The sequence below is a fragment of the Pholis gunnellus genome (genome assembly GCF_910591455.1).
Source record: "Pholis gunnellus genome assembly, chromosome: 11".
Taxonomy (NCBI): domain Eukaryota; kingdom Metazoa; phylum Chordata; class Actinopteri; order Perciformes; family Pholidae; genus Pholis; species Pholis gunnellus.
The window spans coordinates 19,802,153-19,814,124 of record NC_136538.1 but is presented as its reverse complement, the minus strand read 5'-3'; the positions used below and the strand labels follow the sequence as shown (position 1 = coordinate 19,814,124).

General features: G+C 40.1%; 1 protein-coding gene across 1 annotated transcript; it reads left to right on the top strand.

The window, feature by feature from the left end:
* The first annotated feature begins 440 nt into the window (after window positions 1-440).
* Window positions 441-3,010, top strand: LOC306703240 (protein phosphatase 1 regulatory subunit 3C-B-like). The gene is made up of 2 exons (XM_079169140.1): window positions 441-619; window positions 1,009-3,010. The coding sequence occupies exons 1-2, from the start codon at window positions 606-608 to the stop codon at window positions 2,012-2,014; spliced, it is 1,020 nt and encodes a 339-aa protein (XP_079025266.1). The 5' UTR covers window positions 441-605; the 3' UTR covers window positions 2,015-3,010.
* Window positions 3,011-11,972: the final 8,962 nt, after the last annotated feature.

Genomic DNA, 11,972 nt, shown 5'->3' with positions numbered 1-11,972 from the left:
TTTCGGGCATTTAAATAATCTGTTGAAAAGTATCTGAATATTCCATCATATAAGGAAAAGCTTATTTGTTTCAGGAACTAGGACAATCGTCTTTTTCATGCATCACACTTTGTTTTCAGCAAAGTCACTGAGACAGAAATAATCCTGCTGTGAAATGGAGAATCCCAGTCATGAGGGTTTATGCAGCGCTCTGTAGTGAAGGTCATCTCCTACACCAGCAGGGGTCCATCATGTTTCTCAAATAGCAGCTGAGGCAACAGCCTGAGGCATCCCAACTATGAGGCCCATGCAGGCAACACTCCCCTATCAGCTGGCCAGCATCCAGGCCAAGTTTGTGCTGATTGGTTGGCAAGGAATTCCACAACCCTTTCATTGGCTGTTTGAAGAACCATATGACAGCATATGCAAATTGTCTCTATGTGGCAGTTGAAATCCCTGAGTGCTGAGCAAAGCTCCCACACTCAGAGGCAGAGAGAGCAAGACTGAGGCGGAAGAAAAGGAGGCGTGACGACAGTATGACATTTTAACAAACACTGCTACCAGTCAAAGGGACAGAAAACTTTTAAAACTTTTTTTCTCCTTGGAACTGTTTATTTCTTTATTCCATGAGTGCTGCAAGGTAAGGATCTGAAAGCGCTTGGTTTTGGTTTTGCAAAAGTGACGCATGTCATGCTGACACAAAAAGAAGATTGAACATCTTTAAAAGTTTTTTGTGTGCATGATTTAGATCCCAAGTCTAGTTTAGATTTAAGCTGCATATTATAAAGAAGCATTATATGTGAAATGGGGACTTTTCACCGAAACACGAATTGCAAAGTTTTGGCATTTTGCTGATTGCAGAAGTGACAAGTTACATCAAACCAGAACATTTTTTGAAGTCAGAAAAGTAAAGCCACTGTTCTAATCCTTCCCCCTTTCTCTTTCTATATCTCTCAATTTACCAACTCTTTCCCTACCTCCCTCCCTCTCTCACCACCTCCCCTCTTCTCTTCCCCCTACCTCCCTCAGTTTGCTCAGGTCTTTCAGTCCATCAGCAATGCCTGGCCCGGTAATGCCGATGGACGTGGCTATGAGATTCTACATCAGCCACTCTCCGCCTCCTCTCCGAGGTTTCCTCAGCTCCTACGAGGAGCTTCAGAGGACCAAGAATCGGGTCAACCAGCAGCTCTACAAACCACTGCGGCCATGTCTCAGCAACCTGCAGAAAGCTGAGGATGATGGCGGCTGCGTGGGCTGGAACAACAGCAAGGCCGGCAAGAAGAAGGTGGTTTTCGCAGACTCGAAGGGCATGTCACTAACCGCCATCCATGTCTTCTCCAAGTTCGATGATGAGCCATATCAAAACAAGAGTTGTAGGGGAATCGGCGAGGAGCTGCAATTTGACATGGCAGACATGGAAACAGCCACAATGGATCTTAAGATCAGCTTAATGCGCAACCTGGCACTGGACTTTAAACAGCCCTCAGCCGACTACTTGGATTTCCGAAACCGCCTGATTCAGAACTCAGTCTGTTTGGAGAACTGCTCGCTGCAGGAGCGCTCGTTGACCGGCACCATCAAGGTCCGAAACAAGGGGTTTGAGAAGTCAGTGCAGTTGCGCGCCACATTCGACTCATGGGTCAGCTTCACTGACGTTGAATGCACCTTTATGAACAACATCTACAGCTGCCAGGATACTGACACCTTTGCATTTGTCCTGGAGCTGCCTCTCCACATCCCACCACAGAATCGCGTCGAGTTCTGCATCAGTTTCAAATCCCAGGGTCAGACCTTCTGGGACAATAACGACGGCAAGAACTACGTTCTCAAGCGTGGTAGCTGTAACGGACAGGACTTGAACACTCACATGCCCCCAACTTCTGTTGAGCAGAGGAAGGCATCAGAGCACAAACACGGGGGTGTGAAGGTACTGGAGATGGAATTCGATCAGTTTGGCAGCCCACGGATGTCCAGCGGACTCTTTCCTGGCTGGCAGAGCTGGGGCCAGATTGATACCGCCGTGCCTTATTGGTGAAAATGTCAGAATGTTTGCTGAAATGTCATTGGAAACCAGCTGTGCATAGACTGGCTGTCAGCCAGGACTACGCTGAAGTAAATAACCTTTTAGCAGCGGAAGTGTACAAACCAGTCAGAAACCTGTAATGTGCTTAACTGACCTGCTTCCTGCTGTAACATGATCATTTGGTCCGAGAGACCTAATGAAATGTGGTTGGAGGACAAAAAAATGGGAAAAGAATTATCATTTTTCACATACTGCTCTTTTGTAAAATATCAATGTGCCTTCTCAGAGTGCCTACCCACTAAAATACAGACAATTTGTACAGCCCACTACAAATGTTGAGCCCCTTCTGTGGGCCTGATATAATGGTTAAATATGCACTGATTGCGATGTCCCTCTCAATGTGATGTCTGTAGAGTGAAGACGTGGAAATGGAGCTGATTATGTCCTTCATATTGAAGGGAAAGTACGGGGAGTGCATGGCAATACAATGCTTCTCTACTAAAAGAAACACAATTGATTCATTTCTAATGAAAAATGGACACTAAACTTTTTCACTTTCAAATGAATAAATAATAAAATATGATTCAAAAGGCCTTCATTTAAAAATGTTGAGTCATGCAACCCTTTCTTTCCCTCTATGTAAATTGCACGTCTGATGAAAAGTTTTTGGAAGATGTAAGTTTGAGGTTTCTTGAGGAACTGAGTTGCTATCAACAGATGTGTCAGAAGAGAGACTCTGCACATGATTGGTTGCCTCTAACAAGGAAGACGTTTGGAAATTTTGGTGGTTCAAGTATGTCAAGAAAAGAGATGATTGAAGAAGAATGTTTCTACTGGCCTGTTTTAAGAAGTGCAATTCTGTGATAAGTGTACAGTATGTGTGGTTGGAAGTGAGATATCTATTTTTTCTCAACATGAAGAAACGTCTTTGCCCCAGCATTTAGTTTCACTTGAAGGTGTGTGTGATGTATTTCCCTTGCAGAAATAAATTTTTATATTTAAAAAGAATTCATGACTTCGACCCTTTTGCTATGAATGTTTTGGAAGTTTTTGCTCAGTGTGATGATCAAGACAAAACTTCCAAGTGTTTTAATGTAAGTGCTTAATGTGTAATAACATTTAATATACACATGTAATAATGATTTGGAAATAAAATTCAAAAGGATAATCATTTTCTTAATCTTTTCTCTATTTCCATCAGGAGGAGGTGCAATGCATTAGCTTCCCTTGAGAGTTTTTAATTTCAAACATCGGCAAGTCTTCTTTACTCTGACAGCATCTGTAGTATTAGATACCTGCATTCCTTCTATTTATCCAAATTATACTAATAATATAGAAATAAGTTAAAAAAAGTCACTCACAACATCATCCACACAAAACAGTGTGACCAATCATCAGTTGGTCAGTTCATATTGAACTACATGATGCAGTCCTGCACGCAAGAGCCACCAATACAACCAATACATTAAGTCTTGCATGTGTATGAATCTCTCTTAATTTGGTGTCCTGCACACACAATACCTTATGCATTGAGAATTTCTGACTTGCAAAAATTTCCCTTCATTTGCATGACCCTGAAATGAATCATTAAACCTCAAACTCACGGGCTCCATAGTGGAAAACACACTTTAACAGTAAGAGCATTGCAAAGAGACTGCTGCAAGCCTGAATTGCTTGCAGCAGTCTCCTCCCTCTGACTCTTTTCAATTGTTCATGTCCATGGATTCAAAGTCAGCAGAAAGAATGCTCACTCCCTTCCTTTGGCTTGCACAAAGGAAAGGCCTCAGGCTGGACCAGGATGACCCTCTTAAGCTTGAAAATCCCTGCTTTATTAGTTTTAACTCTTTAACTTCAGGCTTCACTTTGCTTTTCTGGGTATTTATTTTAATATAAATGACATAACTCTAAGTAGCTAAGAGTACTATGACATAACATTTTCATGGCTCATAGTGGTATTTTACCCAGTTACCATGTCAATGATAGTAGGAACTGATCTACAGACCTGTTTGGCCGATGCAGATGTATCTATAATATACAAGATATACTTGACATTTTGGAGGATTCACTTCAGTTTTGATTATGTTTCTAAAAAAATCATTGCTGTATAAAGCATATGGATGCATTACTTAATGAGAGGTGAGTCAGACCTCAAGTTATCACTGTTGGGTTTATTGTGGAAGATGGAAAAGCTGATCCAATATCAACTTCAAAAGGCAGCTTTATCGTGAACTGAACTCTGCACCTGCTGCCTGATACATTCCTTCAATACCTGCAATTTCCTGATGAATCACTGTAACCATCCGCATTCTCTCCAACCCTCCATCTATTTTTTTATACCTTTTGCATACGTATGTTGTAGTATTCACTGTCTTTCTAAACTCATTTCCTTTTCTCTGTTTTGCTTTCCTGTTTACATTCCTTGAGTGAATTCAAAAGTAGTTTTAACAATGATGCCCTTTGCCCTCACCCCCAGTCAAGTAATGTGCAACTAGAGTCACGTGTAGCTCACAGTCCGACCACAGTCAAACATTAATGTAGGCCGGGCTGCATCCACAGAATGACTGGACCGAAATGATGCAATGAGGATGAAAAGAGAGAGAAACCTCCCATGCAGTGATAGTAAGTTCACAAAAACAAACCCAAGTCTGTGAGATGCAAATGAGTTACTCAAAGTCATTTAAGTCGCAGTGATTGGTCAGTTAAAGAAGGGACGCAAAGTATGTGCACATAAGAGTATTTTGTGTGTGCCTGTGCGTGGAAGAGAGAAGGAAACTGTTGATGGAAGAAAGAATGTGGTGTAAAAGAATGTGAAGTGGAAGTAAACAAGACAATGCTAATTATGGCTAATCTGCTTAAATAAGGCCAGCTAGCGGTTCATTTCCAGCAAGAGGTGACTGCCATGTTTGAATGGTTTCCCAAATGTTAAAAAGATAAACTGTTTCGACTAAAAAAATGTAAACAACACAGTTTGTTTAGTTTAACTGTCCTCCAGGCGACTAATGGGAAGAAAAAGTATTACAAAAATATAACAAGTCTACTGAGGAAATTAGTGGCAATAAATGGTAGCTTGTAATTATCTGACTCCGATATGTATCAAATAGCCCATCAACCTGTAGGCGTGTGTGTGTCACACAGCAGATGATCTTCTTAATTATTTGTAAGGATACGGCCTCCTGTGTGACAACAGCAGTAATGGAGCCTGAGGCACAGAGGCATCCCACAGAGACAGAGTTGTTTGGTCAGTTGGGCTGCTGTAGCGTTTTTGCAGTACTTGTTTATTTGTCCCAAACAGCCAATACATCGACGTCAGACATATATTAAATATTATTGGTAAAGTCTCAAAATGAATGTTGTAATATATTATTGATGTGAAATACACACAGAGGGGCGATTTCACAAAAGGATTACACATCAATGCCCGCACTGTCTCTGATTCACAAAAGATGCTTCACGAATGATCACACACACCCTTAAAGTTTTGCAGCTGTGTGAAATTTGTCATTTGGTCCGTGTTGGGCAATATAGGCCATATAGAATGCACCTTTTGCAGGTGCTTTGAGAATGACACGTCTCATTTGCACAGGTTTGGTAGACGCAAAAGCTGCACAGTCATTTTGTAAAATTTCGACCCAGACAATCTTTAGAAGTACAATAGCCGTCTTGACTCTGGCTGAACAAACAGGTTGACACAGGAGAGAATAAAAACATATTTATACATAAATGGTGTTATGTAACATGGAGGGAAGACAAGCCTCAGCAGGGACACTTTGTGCAGGTTGGCATGAACACACCACACCAAACGATTAGACGTTCCCTCCCCGAAAAACAAATAAAACCTCTATGAAAAAAAAGAAAAAGAAAACTACGTGACCAAGTGGATGTTGTGTAAATGTACCTGTTTGTTTTGACAGGAGATTACATAATACGCTTCACCCTTCTGTTGTGTTCTGGTCTAATTTGATCAATTTAAAAGTCTTATTTCTGAGAAAATATATTTGATTTAATCTGATTGTCATACAGTTTCATGACTTCTTCAACACAGGGTAACACACACACACACACACACACACACACACACACACACACACACACACACACACACACACACACACACACACACACACACACACAATGACTAAACGATAAACTATCAATGTGAGACTTGATCATATCATTGATCATTACATTGGTGAGGGGGAGAGAGGCCAGGGAACTGACAGTGAAGATGCATCATAGGAAGTTATGAAGTAATGATGAAAACAACAGAAAATATGAACCAGACTATTATCATTTATTTATTTCTACCAAAACATTAGTTGTAAGAGCACAAGTCATATAAAGCAAATAGGAGTTAAAAACGTGGATTAGTCACAACAACTTCAGTTGATACAAACATCTAACACAACATTAGGTGATAATATATGCGTTATTGTGGATTTATAATCAGCTATATTGGGGCAATTATTTTGCATCACAGCATTATTTAACATGAGACAAATACAACAGGTTAACATTTGTACTTTATAACAAGTACATAAATGTGTGTGTGTGTCCGTGTCTTTGTACTTCACAAGGCCAGATGAACTGAATGTTTCTGTCCTTTTTGACACTGTGTGTTTGTGTGTTGGTGTGTGTGTGTGTTTGTGTGTTGGTGTGCGTTTGTGTGCGTGTGTAAAGTGTGTGCATGCACGTTGTCTCAGTTGAAAGGTCATATGGACAGCACTTCCCCTGGCACATGACCAGAGAGATAAGCAACCAGTCAGGACAGAAGGTATTCTTTTAGAGTGTGTTTATGTGTGCCAGTGTGTATTAGTTTGATTGATTGTCCTGTATTGATCCTGAGAGGGTTCATCAGGAGTCAAACCTGGAAGCCTTTTCGTATTTTCAATTGGTGGATGTTCTGATATAAAGTGTCCATTATTTTGTCTAGAAAAGTTGGTGCATAATTTCTGAAAATCAATTATCTAATGGTAAAGCAACACTGTTCACCTCCATTGTATTGGAATGGAAACAGAAAATTTATGGAACACAAAAAAAGATAGAGCTTTTCAAAGTGCAACAAGAAACCAATGAGAGGATTGAAAGGATCTGAGAGTTGTTGCAATTTATATTTCTCTCTTTCTTTCTGTCGTTGACACTTTCGTTTTGGTGCACTTTTGCACTTTGGTGCACTTTTGTCTGACCAAGCTGAAGAATAATGTTCAAAACACCTGTTTAATTGTATTTCAATTGTATTTTCTTCTTCATGTAACATGAAACTTGAAAAGGTTTTGTTGTTAAAAAAAAGGTAGAGGGAGAATTCCCAGTTGCTGTTGTTTTTTTCATTTTTTATATTTTTTTCACTCAAAACTGTAGATATAATACGCAAGATAGTAGGATGGATACATATACAGAATTAGCAATCGACAATCACAGGAGGAAGGCATTTAAATGGTTTTCACTGTAACAGTGCGGTTGTGGTATCAGTGGTTAGAAATTTGTGTTATTGTGGCCTGGAGTAACTTAGACAGTGACAACCTCTGCTCACACGTGTATGAACTCCAACACAAACAAGCACAGATACATGACTGAACAGAGTATAGAATCTAAAGAATAAATGAAGGTAGCAATATGTTTTCCTGCTCTGCTTTTCAATGTTCACATGCATGATGTAATTATATTAATTTTATTCTGAATGACTCTGATTGTTTCTCTCCTCAGTTGTGTGCAACTCCACGGTTTTCAAATTAAAACGAGGTAGTTATGTTACATTAAGCAAAACTTGGAGAAAAAGTCCAACTTTTATGACTCCAGCAATTCACGCATCTCTTTTTGAGATGTTGATTGTTGTTATTCAAATAAAATCTGTAAAAGTTTTTAAAAGTGTAATTTTACAGGAAATTTGTACCTTCTTGTATAAAAAGTAAATGTTACATCTAGTCTAATCAAAGTACATACAAAAGGAGTGGACCCAGGCAGAAGGACTTCCAAGATAAATTATCCTAAACTTACAGTTAACTCTCAAAATGAAGTGGCACGGATAAAAAGAAGAGTTGAATTTTAATACTAATTGGACAAAAAGATTTATGATCTCAACACTTCAGGTGTTGCTGCCACAAATCTATTTGAGAATATGTTTTTCACAACCCGTTGGAAATGCAGGAAGCACAAGGAGCTTCTTCACTGCCGCTGCTAGATCTATATGTTGTTCATACATAAAAGACAAAATATAGATTTGTCCAGGAGAGAGTCCACCAGCAGAGATGTTTTTAGAATTTTAAAGATGATTTTTTTTTTTTAAAGGCTCACAGGTTTGAGGACAAGTCTCTCTTAGCACAAGCGTTCTGTTCTGTCGTGAGAAGGAGGAGTGTAACAGTGGTTAACCAGGATGGGAATAGCTGAAGACTCGCTTTCTGCAACAGACTGTCTGTCTGACTAGCTGGAAGAGGGCCATGAAAGAGACACGTCGGCATGTGAGCCAGAAATACACTCACATGCACTGGAAAAAACTATAATTAGCATTACGACCTGACTCATGACTCATGTTATTGAGAGTATGACTATATGTTCACAATGACAATCATCCCAAAATTGTCCCAGTGGACTGAAAGACCAAACTGCCATTGTTGCTCAGGCCCATTGGTCCCACAATAGAACAAACTGAAGCACATGGCTAATTAGAAAGGTGGACTCAGAGTGCAGATCTCCACCAGGTGTTTCCACAACGACCACTGCTGTAATGTTTGATTGAATAATGTTTGTTCCAATAAATACGACAGCTGGCTAACCTATGTCGAGACTACAAGTGTCAGCTTGTCAGGAAATCACAGACACAAGATTGATGAATGTTCACAGTCATTTTAATGGAAATAAAACCAAAAGTTTTTAAGCTACCTTGTAACAGATGATTAATTTAAGAGCAAATTTTTACCTGATGCCACACAAAAAAAGCCAGAGTTAACGGACTTACTAGGAGTTATCGTCTGGGGATCATGATTCATACAAAATTACATAATTTGGCCATTAGTTTGACACAGAGACCAGGCAGACAAAGACACAAGTTTAGTTTAACTTGTGGTCAGAAACAGACAAAAGTCAATAACAGAAGGCCAAGAAGCAGACAGGCAGAGATGAACACTGTCGCAGCAAACGCATTAAAACAATCTGCTGGAGAATGAATGGAAGTGGGCAGGTAATGGGAAATGATGGGAACACAGGTGTTACTGCAGGGCAGGAGGGAGTGGCATGATCTGAAAGGACAGGAGAGTTAGTATGTGGCAGGAGAAGAGAGTAGATAGGAAATGTGGAGCTATAATCAGGTTGATGCTGTGACAGTTAGAGATGTTTTGCTCTTCATCATCCAGAGGGAATAATGAAGAAACAAACAATCTTTAGGTCTTGCTGTTATGAACATTTTGTGGTGATATTTTCTTTCAGGCCATTCGTGAATTCCAGGGTTTCCCCAATGCACAGCTGTGTTGAGTCTCTCTGTCTAAAAGATCTCCTAAGAGCTTCAGTCTCCAATGAAATAAAAAAGTGTGTATACATTGGTGAACTCTTTAAAATCCTGTGAGACAAATCACAAAGCAAAAACACTTCTGTACACAACCAGCCATGCACAAATACAGTAGAGTCTCTATGGTTTTCAAGTGGGACTAAAAAAAAACAGTAATCACTAACAAAGACCTTCTTGTTGCTTCCACTGCTTGCTTGGTCACAGAACCTGAATGAGTTTTTTCTGTGGCTGAACTTCACATATCAGGACCTTAACAACTGTAGGGAAATGCCTCAAATCTTTGAAATCTTTAGCTTTTGAGACTTACGCACAATTTGGAGTTGGCAGACAGGCAGAGGTCATGAAACAGGTTTCAGGGCCGGATCTTACGGCACATTAGCAGGACTGCATGTATTAGCAGGGCTGCATGTGGTTTGTGGTCTTGGCCGCTACATCAAATTTGGGTACAAAGTGCTGTTTCAGGTACCAGATTAGCTCCACAGAACTAAATGTTCCGCAGCTGCTGCAGAAAAGAACATATTTTAAAGTGGCATTGAGAACATGGCTCATGTCAGAGTGCAGGGAGTTTCTTAATGGGAACGTTCATGGCTCAGGAACTGAAGTATATCACACATGATATAAATGCTCTCTATGTGGTTCTGGCTTTAACAAGGACCAGAGGAAACCTCACACCTTTGTTTTGCCAAAGAAACTGTGTCATGTGTTTATGCCTCACCCCATTTTATCAACCTATCACATCTGATACAAACCTTTAAGCTCAGTCTATTTGTGCACAAGATGAAAGCAGACTGGATGACTGTTGCCCAGCAGCAAGCTGCTCCTCTAAGAGCTTCTCTATAAAAGTCCAGTTACATAATACAGTAAAAAGACTGTTTAATGGCATATTATGTCTAATAAAGCTCACTGCTCCAAGACCTGACGTCAGCCAGTCAGCAGCACTCTATTTAATGGAATAAACAGGCTGCCTGGGAGACATATATGCCTGACGCTGGTCCTGCAAAGGTAGAAAAGAAAAAGATGGAACAAAAATAGAAATGTGCTTAGCGTTTATTCATAAACTTCCCTGATTACTGCATTAGTCTGAGTTGTACATGTTTGTTATTATGCACTTTTATTCAAGTCCAAAAGATCCTATTGCTCCATCGTGCTAAGTTGATGCATCGCTGTTAAACCTTGTTTGGATATAAACTAGAATTATTGAGCTGTTTTAGCAACACCAAACTTTTGCTAAAACAGCTTTTTGTCATTATGCCACTCGTTTCCCGCTGCTAATCTGAGCACCAAGATACTAATGGAGAGGAAGAATAATGAAAACTGTATTATTTTGCTTTCTGTATATACTGACCACTTTCTAGGGTTGTTTTTGGAGTAATGTCTACCTGATCAGATAATGAGGTTGCTCTACCTCTAAGACAAGAGCTTAAGAGTTGAGTTCACAAAGATTTGACATAGCCATGCAGACCGGGCGTGCTTTTAGTGCATGTTTGTGCACGTGAGCTGGTTATAGATCCCGGCTACTGCCTTGCTCTGCTCTCACACGGCGGTTACAGCTGATAACGCCATCCCAACCGCCAGCGTCGTCATGGAAGCGTAGCGTGCACCCTACGGTCCCCCCTCAGGTAAACACTGTCCGCTCTGACAGGACCTTCGCCGTTGTTAGCACCGTTAGCTACGTGCCACCGGCTCGCCTTCGACATGTTGAGAGCCAAACAAAATGCTCCCAATCTCAGATCAATAGAGGGATCAGGAGGTTGAGGTTCTTTCTTCATCCTTCCATTGTCCAGTTGTTGATTGCATGCAGCCTTGTTTGATGTTAAACACTGGGAGCTGTGAAGACTGCTCAGTTTATAAGGTCATAAGTTTGACCATATACAGAATTGTAACTGTGTGTGTGTGTTTACGTTTGTGTCATGTGAGCACTTTGTGCGTCAGTGTGTGTATTTGTGTGCGATGATACTGGCTCAGCCTTAAAGGTTAAACTGCATAGAAACATTTTATCTCCTGAACTCAAAAAACATAAGACACATAATGTCCCAGCCACACCACACCTCCTATTTCAAGAACCTATTATTTTTCCATGTTGAAGTCCAGTTACTACACATCATCTAAACTTTACATTAACTCCAGACTTTACTTCAAAAGCAGGATACTCATATACGGTGGATTCTCTTTATCAACCAAACGTTAAGTATCTTTAAACGTTAACTATTTAAAACACATAGTAACCAAAGACTGAGAATAGAAGCTTGATAATCGGACTGAACTTCAGTCTGACATCGTGTTTTGGTGGTTAACCAATCAATATTGACTGACATATTGTGTATTCCATCAATGTGATTTTCAGATGACACAAATTCTGTGGAAATGGTTGATAGGAGCAATTACCTTGTTGTTTATGTCCATTAAATACATACGTTTGTGAAAGAGTTGTTATTTCTGTTTGTCTACTGACAAAAACTAGTGGAGTTGTATCTC